The sequence below is a fragment of the Gopherus flavomarginatus genome, chromosome 17 (genome assembly GCF_025201925.1).
Source record: "Gopherus flavomarginatus isolate rGopFla2 chromosome 17, rGopFla2.mat.asm, whole genome shotgun sequence".
In the NCBI taxonomy this organism is placed as follows: domain Eukaryota; kingdom Metazoa; phylum Chordata; order Testudines; family Testudinidae; genus Gopherus; species Gopherus flavomarginatus.
The window spans coordinates 21,576,147-21,590,564 of NC_066633.1; the positions used below are offsets into that span (position 1 = coordinate 21,576,147).

The 14,418-nt window shown below is 56.7% G+C and overlaps 1 protein-coding gene across 1 annotated transcript in view; it reads left to right on the forward strand.

The window, feature by feature from the left end:
- The window catches only part of LOC127036283 (uncharacterized), a 63,758-nt gene that overhangs the window by 12,857 nt on the left and 36,483 nt on the right, over window positions 1-14,418 (forward strand). The window contains exons 10-19 of the mRNA XM_050927092.1: window positions 1,133-1,370; window positions 2,195-2,412; window positions 4,512-4,712; window positions 6,348-6,529; window positions 7,501-7,693; window positions 9,410-9,564; window positions 11,411-11,523; window positions 11,925-12,049; window positions 13,189-13,410; window positions 13,761-13,898. Of these exons, the coding sequence (XP_050783049.1) occupies window positions 1,133-1,370; window positions 2,195-2,412; window positions 4,512-4,712; window positions 6,348-6,529; window positions 7,501-7,693; window positions 9,410-9,564; window positions 11,411-11,523; window positions 11,925-12,049; window positions 13,189-13,410; window positions 13,761-13,898 (1,785 nt within the window). The remainder of the gene's footprint in view (window positions 1-1,132; window positions 1,371-2,194; window positions 2,413-4,511; window positions 4,713-6,347; window positions 6,530-7,500; window positions 7,694-9,409; window positions 9,565-11,410; window positions 11,524-11,924; window positions 12,050-13,188; window positions 13,411-13,760; window positions 13,899-14,418) is intronic.

Here is a 14,418-nt window from a genome sequence, read left to right on the forward strand (position 1 = left end):
TGAGCAGGCACTCAGCCTGGTGAGGGTGGGCTAGCAGCTCACTCTCATGGCAGCGGGCAATAGCTGTTCTGTGGCTGCTGGCCGTCGCTCTGTGAGCACACACCTGGGCATCACCCTGCACGCATGAGCTGCTCACTAGAGAGGGGGATGAGGTTTTAGATTTTGTCCTGGCTCCTGGCACGCATGGAATGGTGAAGCGAGTCTGAGTCTGAGCTGAGGAGCCAGGTCCTGCCCTCCACTGGAGCCATGCAGCCTCAGTGGGCTTGTGCCATGATAACTGATGACACCCGTTTGGCCTGCTGCTCCCTTACTGCTAGTGAAAGGTGAACTATTTCTCTGCCATTGCAGGGACCTCGTGTGCCTCAGTTCCTCCTGTTCTCTGCCTGTGTAGTCTCCTCAGGGCTGTAATCCTTTGGTCTCAGTTCGGTTGTGGGTGCAGTGTGTAGGTGCTGGGTGGTGTTGGTGACCTGTCATATACAGGTGATCTAGTGATCCCTTATGACCTTAAAGCCTGTAACTCTGGCTGTACGTAGGTGGAGCCCATGTGATCTGGAGCCAGCGACAATAAACAAGGGAAGCCTCTGCCATCTGCCCTAGCCAGTGTCTTCTTGAGGGTACCACTGATGAGTAGAGCACACCGAGCAAAATGGGCCTCTCGCCTGTGCCCAGCAGTGGTGCAGTGTGGGTGGTAGGAGTGGCAGCAAGGTGACGCTCAGGCCTTGGACGTGGTGTGCTTGGAGAGTGAAAACCGGTGGCTGCAGGACATCCACTGCCCACTGGTGTTGGAGTGGGCTGCTAATCCAGCCCTGGCCACATGGAGTGGCACATCACAGCCTTCTGGGAAGGAGCAGGGTGGTCCCAAAGAGGGAGCAGGGCCCTGATTCATCCAGATTCAAACCTCAGATCCTCATCCCCCAGGCACAGGGCAGGTTTGGGGCTCAGGCCCATCTCTGACTATTCCCGGGGGAGAGGAGAGACTCCTTAGAGCAGCAAAGCATTTCAGTCTGTGCGAGTCCAGGCAGCAGGGCCGCAGGCTGCACCTGGCGCTGGGCTCCCTGGGGGCACCATTGGCCTTGTGCTGGGTGATGGGTCAGCACTGGTTTAATGGCTGCTCTCTTTGCATCCTCACTAGAGTATCGGGCTTCATCTGCCATGCGTCTCCCCAGCAGCGAGCCTGCTCTGAGGAGCACCATGCGGCTGGAGGACGCAGTCACTCGCTACCTGAGCAGCTTCACCCTGGGCCTGTGGATCCGAAGCACCTTTGCCTCCTCCAGCAAGATGGGCCTCCTCAGCTACTTGGTGAGATCGAGGCCGGCCGAGCTCGCACTCTTCCTCTTGGCTCCAGCAGGCCTGGAGTTTTGGCTGAAAGGGTGAGTGAGGTCCCTCGGCACTGCTTGGCCGGGGCTAGGAAGAGTGTGTGCATGCCTGCTGCCCTCTGCATGATGGGATGTGCAGGGCTGCTCAGAGTTTGCCAGGGTGACGGCCTCTCCCCTCTCTCAGCCATTCCATGACCCTGTGTGGGATTAGTGTCAGGCTGAGTGACCTGTAACTACCCAGCTCAGTCCGTTTACCCTTGTAAAATACAGGCACAACACTAGCTCTCTTCATCTTCTGGAAACTCCATGTTTTTCCAAGACTCATTAAACATTAACATCAAAGCCCCAGAGAGCTCCTAAGCCAACTCTTTTGAAACTCTTGGGTACAAATTACCTGAGCTTGCTGATTTTAAAGGTTTTAATTGAAACTGCTTAATGTCATCCTTAACTGCCTTTGGAAAAGAAACTATTTCACCATCATGATATGGTATCAATACATCATCCAGAGAAGTACTGATTGAACGCTTTTGCCTTTCTGCATCACTGTTGACAATGTTGCCATATGCATGTCATAACAGACCAGTGCCATTGGTAGGTTCCCTGTTGCTCCTGATAGATTTAAAAACTCTTTCTCCTTGTCCTTGACTGTGTTGGCCATAGATTCACTGCTGAACTTTCCACGTACATTTCTTCCTTCTGCAAGTGTGGCCATGGCCCAGCAGTGAAAGAGTTAATAGATGCTGCCATGCGTGGGAACCAAGCATGCAGGGCAGCTTGGAAGAGGACAGGGGAAGCTGACCAACTGGGCTGTGGGTCAGGGACATGCCTCATTTGGGAGTCTGCTCAGCCTTCATTCACCCCATTGCCCTCCCTTGCAGGACTGTGATGCTCAGGGGCACCGCTGGCCTTCTCCTGGATGGGTCCTGGCACCATCTTGCCATTTCTATTTCCAGTGACCTGTCCGCCAACCCCTACATGGTCTTCATTGATGGAGAGCCCTGGGAGCCTGACTTTGCAGACAGTGCTTGGTTTCTGTGGAAGGGACTGGCAGTGGGAGGGGTGTGGAACGTTGGACAGCCAGAGATCGTGAATAAAGGTGAGCTCGTTGGCCTTGGCCTGGATTCTGCCAAATATCTCTTGTGTCCTGAAAGGAAATTGGAGACTGGGTGTGAGCCTCCATCCAGGGGCCCTACGGCAGCAGAGAGCAGCACTCAGGCTACCATGCCTGGGGAGTGACTGGCACACACAACCCCTTGCACTGAGTTGTGTTTGACTGAGACCACCTCAGCCACAGCAACACCTCCTCTCTGCCTGCACAAAATCAGCCGAGTGCTAAGAGAGAACAGGAGCGTGTTAGATTCTGTATCGGCCTTTTGGAAACAGTCCCTGCTGGTAACACAGGGACCGTGATGTGACCGTGGCTCAGGGTCCCCTGAGCGGCTATTGGAGTTACTAGCGGCAGTGGAGCTTGGAGCCTGATTTGCAGCCCAGCTTCTCAATTTGCACCTGCGGTTTTGAACATACAGTTTTGGGGCAGGGAGTTGTTTGCCTGTGATCTGCCAGCCTGAGGTGAGCACTTGCATGGTGCCTGCACACATGAGCACGTGGAGCTCTGGCATCAGCTGGCACAAGTACACCAGGCCACCTGCCCACAAGAGGGCTGTGTGCAAATTTACCAGCACCGATTTAATGGATGCTTTTGAAAACGTGGCTCTGTAAGTGCAAGTGTGTGTGTGTGGCTCTATAATATAGTGGTGTGTGCATGTTTGTGGGTGTGTTCTTTGTGATTGTGCATGTAACAGAGCCTCTGTTGGTGGTTTTGTGTGTGATGTGCTGCGGTGTAAGTGTGTTGTGCGTTTTGTGTATCTGATACAGCTTCTCTTTGTGACAGGACGTGTGTGATAAAGCCTGTGTATGTGTAGTTAGGTGTGTTGGTGTATGCTGCGTGTTGAGTTTTGTGCTGGTGTGCAGGGCTTCCCAGAGGATTCAGGGGGCCTGGGGTCTTCAGTGGTGGGGGGCCCCTGCTTTGTCAGTAATTTGGCGGCAGGGGGTCCTTCCGCTCCGGGACCCACCGCTGAAGTGCCCCAAAGACCTGCGGCGAGGACCCCCCGCCGCCGAATTACCGCCAAAGCGGGACCCGCCGCTGAAGTGCCGGGTCTTCAGCGGTAATTCGGCAGCAAGGGGTCCTTCCACCTCGGAGCGGAAGAATTCCCCGCCGCCAAATTGCTGAAGACGGCCCGGAGCAGAAGAAGCTCCAGGGGCCCCGAAAAGCTCTCGTGGGGGCCCCTGCTGGGCCTGGGGCAAATTGCCCCTTTTGCCCTCCACTCTGGGCGGCCCTCCTGGTGTGTGCACATATGAGACTGCTGGTTTGCGTATGATAGGGATGTGGGAGGGCTAGGGGGCGACACAGCCTGCATGTATGTGATGGTGTGATTGTGTTGCAGGGTCAGTATGTGTATGGGGATATAACCCCTGTGTGTGCCGTGGTGGTGTGTGTGGGGGGGAGGGATATAGCCCCTGTCTCTATGACAGACACCGTTCTTGTTAATTCCTTTCACCCCCTCGCAGGCCCTGTCTGCACCATCAGGCTTTGTGTCTAATCCCGAACCAGCTGCACTCAGGCTGACACTAGAGGAGGCAGGGATGCCACCAGCCATTTAGTCTGCATGTTGTCTAAACTTGCCCTCAGGAGAGATAGAAAACATGGGAGATAAAAGAGTTGCAAACAGTTCATACTACAGTCCCTGGGTGGAGCTCCCCCGGTGGCCAGTCTATGCTAGTGCCCCCCACACTCCTGAGGGGCTCCACCGGCTGTACTGGTGGTAGGGATGGTGGGAAACGTCCCAAAAGCAGCCTTGTGTAGGCACAGCCTGAGTGTGGGAGTTGGAAAGCTCAGTTTGGGAGCAGTGCTTGGGACCCTCTATTCTCCTCTTTACTTCCTCTGCCCTCAGCATGGTGTGTGTGACCTGCCCTCTAGCCTGGGGGAGGCCGATGTGTCTGTTGTGGGCTCATTGGTGTCGCTCCAAGAATCAGTCAGCACCCACTTCCCAGGAGCTGGGCACAGTGCATCAGAGCTGCCCAGGTGCCTGCTGTCCCATGGGTGTATTGAGGTGTCAATGAACCCTCTCCCCTTCCCAAGCCAGCCCAGCTGTGCGTTTGTGTGCCTGAGCTTGTTCTGTGGGTTTGGCATTGCAGGGGGCCTTGCTCTGGGCAGCCCATACGTGGGGGAGCTGAGTGAGGTGAACTTGTGGGACAGAGCCCTTCCCAGGCTCTCTGTGAAGCAGCTGGCAGCCTCCAGGGACAAATGGAAGTTTCCTGGGAACGTGGTGAACTGGAGCCAGTTGGCTGATGCAAGGTCTGGAGCCGTGGAACTCACCGCAGTGAGCCACAGTGCAGGTAAGGAGGGGCAGGGCGAATGTCTCAGGGCAAAGCGCAGCCTTCCCTTATCTGCCTCCAGATTCTTCCAGTTGTAGCCCAGAGGTGGGAAGCAGACTGCCCTTGGCAGAAGGTGTACGTGGCCCTGTCCCTGTGACACCGGGCTGCATGGCAGGTGCTGGGGTGACCCCTGGTTATTCTGGCTGTGCTGTCTGGCAGCGTGGTCCCAGGGGCACTGTGCCTCTGTCTTCTGCTTAGCTGTGAAAGTTGCTGTTTGGGACCCTGGGGGTGGCACTGCAAGTCTGGGGTGATCCAGGGGGACTGTCCCCGCTCACTCAGTCCCAGGAGATTGGTGGGGTCAGTGCATTGCTAGGAGTTGTTAGCAGAGATGGTCCCTGGGTTTGCGACTGCGGGTGCTTGCCCAGTGCTGGGTTCCAGGAACATCAAGTTACCCCACGGGAATTGTTATTACTTGTACGATGCTAACACCAAAAGGCTCCAATTTAGAGCAAGGCCCCACTGTGCCAGGGGCTGCCCAGACTGTGGGGAGAGAGCCTGCCCCGATGTAACAGACAGGCCAGGAGAAAGGAAAAGTGACTGTGTTACAGAGGGGCACTGAGTCACAGAGAGATGCAGCGACTTGCCCAGGACATTCCAGGGGCCTGGTTGGAGCCAGGAGTCATGTCCACATCTCCTGAGTTCCTGTTCTGTGCTGATCTTTCATGAGAACCCATCATGCCCTCCCAGCTGAAAGGCCAGCCCAGTGAGCCACAGTGCCCTGCCTGGAGGGCCAGCACATCCCTGTGGCAGGGAGGGGCCATGCCAGGGTATAATCTTATCACAGCATGGGGCTAACTTGCTGTAAGTGCACGGGGATGCTGGAACACAGATGTCTTCACTGCAGAGTTAGCCCAAGTGATTGGCTACCAGGCCTGGGCACCTGCATTAGCTTAGCCCAGATGGGGCAGCCTCACCCAAGTCAGTGTATCCTCCCTGGTGCCCCCCCCACCCCCCGGATGGGTTGCAGGGATGTCTGGGGACATATCCCATGGTGCTGGGTGCATCAGTGTGCTGAGCGCCTCTGTGATCTTTCCCAGTGAGTTGTGGGAAAACTTGTCTGTTCTTCAGGGCACACAGGGGAATTGTGGGAAGGCCTTAGAGGCCTATCAGCATTCGGGTGATTTAGCCTGTGTCCTCACTGCAAAGTGGGTGGGCTCCAACCTGCATGCAAGTGGTATCCTGGCTTTAGCCCATGCCCCCACCTGGGCCAGCTTGTTTTGATCGAAGGCACCACCACATTCAGGTGAGAGGTTTTGTGTGTGTGGACGGGGGAAGGTTGGAGCCTAGGCTAACACTGCCATGCAGACAGACCCAGAGAGTGCAAAGCACCACTCAAGTCTCCCCAGAGTAACCTGCTTCCTCACTGGGAGTCAAAAGGCCACTTAGGTCACCCACTCCCCAGTGACACGTTCCAGGGATGGCTCCAGAGTGAGGTCACTGCTTTGGCTAGATTGCCCTTGGGGTCTCTCCTCTGCAGTGTGGTCTGGCTAAACCTCAGTGCCAAATGCATGTGTCCCCAACCTCCATCCTGGATTGAGTGTACGTTGCTCCTGCCGCCACACAAAGGCCTCACCCCAGTCTACCCTGCTTCCCCAGCTGCTGGCTTCGTGTGGCTTGGGTTGCTCTGGCTTGTGGGACGCCCCTCAGTCCTGTGCTCGGATCCAGAGCGTGCTCTGGTCTACGTGGAGCCTTCTGCAGAGCGCTGCCCCAAGAACTCCCTCTGGGAACTGCAGCTGGATGGCCGACTCTGCAGCCTTGCATCTTCCTCGTGTCTGCTGGTAAATGGAGCTGACATCCCGCAGCACTGCATGGAGTCTTTCATGTCCAGGTCCTCAGCTCCAGTCCAGGCCCAGGCTGGTCATCTGGCTGGCTCTGTGGAGCATCAGGCTGTGAATAGGGCTGATCTCGATTCTGGTCCTGGTTAAGGTAACTGAGCCCCTTTCTGCAATCTCAGGGAAAAGACCTGGATTTCCCTGGGCCAGGGAGATGGTGTTGCCTGCTCAGCTGTGGCAGGGCTGCCTTCCCATTGGGGTGGAGGGTGTCATATGGTGGCTGTTTACATGCTGCTCCTGTTGATCCAACTTCACATTAGAGCCAGATCATCTCCAGGCTTGCCAAACTGATGAAGAAATTGGCTTGTGAGTTGCTTGTTGCTTCTTTTTTTTTGATTGGCTCCTGGCAAGCAGGGGCAAGCAGGGGGGTGGGAGAGTCAGGGATGCACAAGGGGCCCATCACAGTCCCAGACTGCATGCCGGGGGATCTAGCCACATAGAATGTTGGGGTTCTTAGGGATTGGCTTGTTTTGGCCTTGTTTTGAAATGGGATTAGCTTGATTTTTGGCTTATTGTGAAAATCGGGGGGCTTATTTACTGTGTGAAAGTTGGAAACTGTGGTTCTCTCCCCTCTCCTGTAGTGTCTCCACTCCAGAGTGATGGTGCCTCCTGTCAGTTACACGAGTCCCTATCGGCATTAGACATGTCCCATTGCCAGGGGATGCTGCACTTCAGCCCTGTTATGTGTAGACCCCACCCTTGTGAGGTGGCCTGGAGAATCCCTGGCAGGGGTGCGATAGGCCACTCTCCCCCTCTGGGGCAGTTGGCAAACCCTGCTGCTTAGGGGAACTTTGGGATCTAGGGCGTACAGCCTGGGGAGGGTGAGGCTCTGGAATTGTGCTTTGCACCGAATTTCCTTCCCTGATGAGAGCTCCTTTCCCGGTCTCGTGGCTGCTCATCCCATGTCTTCCTCGCAGGTGGGGCTGGATGGAGTCTCGCTTGGGTGCAACTCAGACTGCTCCTCTGATGGGAGGAGTTCCTTCCGCCTGCTGCCGGACCAGCGCCTCCAGAATCTGCACTCCGGCTTCTGCGTCTTTCAGAAACCCAGGAGCCCAGGGCTCTTCCTGCAGAAGTGCTCCTCCCATGCCCTACGCTTTGCACTAGATGAAGGTGATCGTGAAGATGTCCTTCGCGCGTGCTTCGTCTAGTTTCCCTCCCTAAATGCCCCTCAGCCCCAGCTCCTTCCCTCTGCACTCTTGGGGAGGGGAGGTTCCTGTCCATATCTGCAGTGGCTAACTCGGCCAGAGCCCTGAATGTTCCTGCTGGAAGCAAGGCCAGGCCGCTAGGGGGGCTGCCACCTTGCCCTTCCTATATGGCTAAGCAGGAGGGGTCCTGGCTGGATGAGGCATCCTCGCTTGGAACCCCTGCCCCACTTCAGAGGGCTCCCGCCCACAGCTCAGGAGCCATCTCTGTCTTCAGGGCTCTGAACAGTGGCCTCGAAGGTGCTGTGCCACAGGCTCTGTGTTCGGCTGGGATTAGCGGACGTGCCCTGGAGCACGCAGCCCATTGAGAAGGAAAGGGTGTGAATTTCTCCTGCTGTTCTCTGGAGGTGGGGGCAGCGCCTCTCCCAGCTGGCTCCCCTCAGCCCTGGGGCCAGGAGCACCCCCAGCACCCGCTGCCCCTTCCCTGCTGCATCTGCTCAGCAGCTCCTCCACTGGCTGCCTGCTGCATTGCAGGGGGAGGAGAGTAGCTCTGGCTGCTCCTGCAGCTGCTTCCCTGCTGGGCTGTGGGAGCCTCAGGGAAAGCAGGGGCTTGACTGGCTCTGCCTGAGCTTAGGGCAGCCTCTGGAACCGGACGGCTCCGTGCGCCCACACAGCCCCCGGGAGAGGTGAGACCAGCCAGCTCCTGGAGCAGGCTAGGGTATCCTGGGGGCTGCTCTAATCTCCCTCAGCTGGTGCTGGTTCCCCAGGGACCCAGAACACAATGCATCCCAATCCTCCCATCTCCTTCTGTGGTAAGAGCTGCAGAGCTGAGGGTCCATTTTGGTCAGGACAGTCCCTTTTTTAAACTCTGTCCTGGACATCCCAACTTTTTTGGCAAAACTGGGCATTTGTGCAGTGCCAGTGGGGAGGGGCAGGAGGGGGCTCTAGGGCAGTGCCAGTGTGGGATTAGAGGGGAAGTTACATGCAGCTCCCTCACTCCACCCTGGGCAGGTGGCGCCCAGCCCCATTCCCAAGGAGTAAGCAGGTCCCCCCAGCCCCGTGGGGCCTGGCAGCTGCGATTTAATTTGCTCCCCCTGCAGCACATGATCCAGAACACGGGTCTGGTGCTCACGGTGTTGTTGGGCAGTCAGGAGCCCTGCTGGAGCCACCATGCTGTCACGTTCCCAGCCTGGGGAGCCACTCAGGAGGAGCTGCCCAGATGTGTGGCCAGGCAGGCAGATAAGGCACATCCGGCTCTGGCTCTCATTGGGCACTGGTAGGAGCAGATCTGAGTGTGGTGCAGATCTCCTCCCCCTACCAGCAGTGCAGAGCTTAGCTCGCTGGGCACTCAGGAAAGTGTCCCGTTTTCAGTTTGGGGAAACATGGTCACCCTGTGCAGAGAGAGGTGTATGTATCTCTATGCAGGAATTTCTGCTCCCTTTATGCCACCGGGGCAGTGCAAAGGGAGCAGAACATGGCAGAGAAGCTGCCCCGAGCTTTGATGGTGAACCTTGGCCCTTTGGAAATGCTGTGTTCCACCCTTGGACTGAGCGGGTTGGGCACCACTGCCTTAGCTGATCTGCACAGCGATGAGCTCGTCTATGGGCAGTGAGGATGTTTGCCAAAGGGTGGAGTACTGTGATCCTGCCGTGGTTCAGTAAATGTGCCTTGTCTTTTCCCTCAGATGTGCATTGCCCCCGAGCCCAGGGCTGGAGATCCAGGAAAAATAAATGCCTCCACCTTGTAGCAGGTGCTGCCCTTGAATGGAGTCAGGCCCTGAAGTACTGTCAGAGATTCCAAAATGGGAGCCTCCTCACGCTGAGCAGCCCGGAGGATCGGGTGAGTATCCTCTGCCCAGGAACTGGGCCCTGGGTCTGGCTAGGCTAGAGGTAACTGACACGACTGTAAACATCAGACTGCCTTGTGCCAGGGGACCATCCAGGGCTGTGGTGTTAACCTCTTCACTAACCTGTGTTAACTAGCACCTGTTAAAGTCCTAGTACAGACAAGGCAAGCTGGAATTTAAACATATTAGCTGGTCGAGGCAGATTAGCATTTACAGTCACGTGTGTTAACTCAAGATACCCGGCAGTCAGTTAACTCGAGTTAAAACATAGCCACAAATTGCAGCAGACAATCCTCACTGAGCCCATGAGCCGTTGTCAGAGCATGTTGGACAGGGAGTCCCCACTGCCACGGTCGCAGGGCTCGCTGACATCTGGCCCCCTCTGAACTCTCTGGGGGGCTTGCTTGCTAGTTCCCTGTGCCATTAGCTTTGCCCATGGGATAGCCATGAGAATTTTGGCTCTACTTTCCCACTGCTCATTGCTCTTCCCCTGTGCTTCCACAAGAGTTCAGACCTGAACATCCATCTCCATATGAAGATACCAAGAATCTTGAAACCAAGATTCCTTAGAGTGGAGTCTCTCCAGTGCTAACCATTCCCCGGAGGCTGAACAGTGGCTGAAGGGTGTGATAAGGTGTCACGGACTCACAGATCGTGTCCACTCATGGCCCTGTGCAGTCCATGGGGGCTGCCCCTTTCAGTGAGACAGCCCTTCTCGGGGGTCGACTCTCTCTCGCGGGGTCAGGCCCATCTACCTCCTGGAGTTGCACCTCTCTGAGCCTTAGCACGTCTGTCTCTCGCCATGGGTTCCCTCAGGGAGTCCACGCGCTCTGGACCCCTCATGCCTCCACCCCCAAGGGGGTTGATGCAACCCTGATCTCTAGACCAGAGTGACTCTCAGCCAGCATAAAACAGGAGGGTTTATTGAGAGTTGAACACAGCACAGGAAACTCTCAGGGACTCAGGCCTGGCCTCTCTCAGCACAGCACATCCCAGTCCCCCTGCATCCAGGTGGGCTCTGCCTGCTCCCCCTCTCCAGCCCAGACCCCCTCTGCTTCCCAGCCGGGCCTCCAATATCCCCAGCCCCAAGCCCTGCCTCTGTCCATTGTCTTCTCTCCAGGTAAACAGGGTCTTAAACAGGAAGGCCTGGATCTCCTCTCCTCTCAGCCCTCCTCTGGCTGGAACTGGCTGGTCAGGTCACTGGGGTCCTCTCTTTGCAGCCCATTGTCCTCCCACTGGCCAGAACCAGCTGTGACTCCTGAGCTGAGTCTCCGGGTCACCAGGTCACCAGTCGCTGGGGTCTCCATCCTCCTGGCCATCGGCCGGGGTCCCAAGTTCCCTCTCCAGTCCTCTGTAACAACAAACTCCCTCTCCCCTCCCCTCGTTAAACCAGTAACACCCGGGGACACTGAGTCCCCCTCCCTCTGCATGCAACCCACTGGAAAACACTGAAAAACCAAGGAACACCCCCACTTTGTCATATAAGGTGCTGCTTAGTTCTCTGCATCAGGATTTCTCCATAACATGAGTTTGTCTGCAGAGGGCCCTGCAGGTGTGTTGGTGCTTTGGGACATAGGTCTGATGTGTTCTCCCTCGATAGAGGCGTTTGTGTCACAGGAAACATATCTTTCCTCTGCACCTCCCTCCCCAACACACAGACATGACGCTCAGAGGGTTAACATCTCATCCCTTGCTGCTGACATCCAAGACAGCAGGCAATTGCATTTGTAGCTGGAGGTGACTGTGCTAGGTGAGCAGATGCTGAGATGTCTTTAGCCTTTGGCATCAGTGTCCAGTGCTTCGTCAAACACAGAACTAGCTGCCTTCTGCTAACCCTAGAGCTGGTTGCAAGAGGAGTTGTCTTGGAGCGTCTGGACTGGTTTGCATGGCATTCGCAGGAGTTCTTTGCACAAATGGGCTGATGGGACCTCCTTTAACAAGGATTTGCAAAGGTAAGAAGCCCTGAGCCTCATGCAGTTTGCCCCCCTGGCAATGGGAAGCCAGCTGTCCCTGAGCTCAGGAACGCACATGCAATGGCTGGACATAGCACACAACCTTTGCAGAAGTGTAAGGGAGAATGGGAACTTCCATCTCCTTGCCCAGAAGCCTGGGATAGGGCTCAGCTGTGGTGCACATCAGGCAAGAGGCCATTCCAAGTTCTTAGCCATAAGCCCTTGTGAGCCACTCAGTTGCAGTGCCAGGTCTTTCTTACTGGTGAATTTGGTGTTTATGTGGCTAATCTGAGCCGCGTGCCCTGGAAGTGACCCCTCTAATATGTGCGGTGGGATGTGACACTCCACCACCTCACCATGCTGCTCCTCACTGATGCTTCCCCACCACTCTCTGGTTCCAGATGGATTATCCCAGCAGAGGTTCCTAGTGAAATGGTCTGTGTCCTGCTGCTGCCATCTGGCTTCCTGAAGGAGGAGCCATGCCAGAGACCTCACCGCTGGGTGTGTCAGACCCCACAGAGAAACAGTAAGAATCTGCAGAGCCATCTGCTAGGCTTCTGGAAAGGAGCCTGGATGTCCAGTCTGGGTTGGGTGTTTTCAGAGGTGAAAGTAAGCCTGTTTGGTCCGATCCGGCATACTGGCAAGAGCCAGTATCCCGTGCTGGACTGCATCAACTTCCATGGCGGGGATTGAAAGGGCTCTGGGCTGCCCGTGGCTGCAGGCAGCCCAGAGCCCTTTAAATCACAGCCGCAGCTCTGGTGGCCGGACTGGGGCCCGGATTTAAAGGGCTCTCAGAGCTCCCCGCGGCTGCGGGCAGCTCAGAGCCCTTTAAATCCCAGCCGCGGCCCCGGCAGCTGGGCTGGGGCTGGGATTTAAAGGGCTCTCAGAGCTCCCCGCTGCTGCGGGCAGCCCAGAGCCCTTTAAATCCTGGCCGCGGCTGAGATTTAAAAGGCTTAGAGCTCCCCGTGGCTGCAGGCAGCCCAGATCCTTTTGAATCCCTGCCGCAGCTGAGATTTAAAGGGCTTAGGGGGCTCCCCGCGACTGCAGGCAGCCCAGAGCCCTTTGAATCCTGGCCACGGTTCTGGTGGCTGGGCTGGGGCCAGATTTAAAGGGCTCCGGGCTTCCCTCAGCAGCAGGAGCTCTGGGCCCTTTAAATCCCTGCCCCAGCCCTGCAAAGCTCGGGGTTCCCCCTGGCGGCCAGAGCCCCAGGCCCTTTAATTTGCCCCTGAGCCCCGGGGGGCTCCCAGCCACCTCTGCAGCTGGGAGCCCCTGGTTGATTTAAAGGCTCTGGGTCTCCCAGCCACAGCTGGTTCCCCAGGGCCTTTAAATCTAGAGAGGCTACGCCTCTTACCGGTACTCCCTCAGGACTCCGGCAGTACTGGTAAGTCCTGTAAGTTACTTTCACCCCTGGGTGTTTTTATTGCTGGGGCTGCAGTGCCATCAATCACTGTGCGTGCCTGATTCGTTCTACCACTGCTCCATGTGGTGCAGAGCAACGAGTGCTGTTGTGTCCAGGGCAGCGCAGGGTGGACAGGCTGGGAGGCTGGGCATGTTACCACCTTGGATGCACAGACAGCAGCTTTGCTTCTGGGAGGATCTTCCAAATGGAGTATGTGTGATGCTGATCCTGGAATAACCACCCGCTGGGCTCCTCTGCACCTGCAGGGTTCTACGTGGAGGTCTCTGGGAAATCCTTTTATGGAAGCTTGTCTGCAGAGGGGAGCTTCTCCTCCCTGGTAGCTGCCAAAGCACAATGCACCTCCCTGGGCAGGGGCTGCAGCGCGGTGGTCAGCACGGCTGGCTCGTATTACCTCTATCGTGGGACACGCTTTGTGAACCTGGAGGATCCAGCAATGGACCCAACAGCTGCTGTGCACATCAAATCAGGTATCTGGGCAACCATTCACCTGCCCTGCTCCCTGCAGGCTGCAGCAGTGCCTTCTTGCCTCTGAGAGCAGGGCTAGGAGGTTTTTCCCACAGCTGTCAGGGAGCCTGGGTGCTGTAGCTGTAGCATGGGCCTTTGCCCTGAAGGGGATCCAAGTCCACAGACAGTCTCTGCTCCCCGAGTCTGGGAGGGGCACTCCCCCTTGCTTGGGAGCACTTCCCTGCTGTGACCCTGCGTGGGGTGATCTTGCTGAGCTCCAGAGAGCTGTGCACCAGGGTGTTGGAGCTGGAGGGTCCCAGGGGATCCCTCAGTGGGAAGAGGTTGGTTCATGTGTGTCTGTTTCCTAATGCAGGGTGTGTTCTGGGCTATACGGGGCAGGACTGTCAGTCCGAGTGTCCTGCCTGTGATGCTGGAGTGAGCTGCAACCCCCTCACAGGCACCTGCGATGGCCTGTTGTACTCCAGACAGGCCGCTGGCACACTGGCAGCAGGTCAGCAGCATGGGGGAGAGGGAGATGGGCAGGAACTCGGGGCATTGCGCAGGTAGCAGTTACTGGCTATGTGGGGAGGACAAAGAGGCGAAGGCCAGGTCATCTCACAGCAACTCTGCTGCTGACATGAAAAGCACCGCGAGCATTGACAAATTCTCGTGAGCTCCTACCCGAGCCAGGGCCTGGTGTGGGACTGTGCTGAGGACACAGGGGCTGCACTACATCCAGCTGTGCTGGGGTAACGGAAGGTGTGCGACTGCACTGCGTAGAGGAGCCGGGGGATGGACTTTCACCCAGATGAAGTTAACTGAGCTTGTAGTGTGTGGAGCAGAGTTTGCTGGTGCCCTTGCCTCAGCCCCTGGCCTGTCTCACTGCGAAGCTGAATATGCCCCTCCTCTTTTAGAGGCTCTTCTCCCTCAGTGTATCCTCTATGCTGCCTGGGATTAGATCATCTCAGTCCCCCTTCTCCTGGGCTACCCCGGCTCTGTCAAACTGTTCCTCCACTGGGACCATGCAGTGC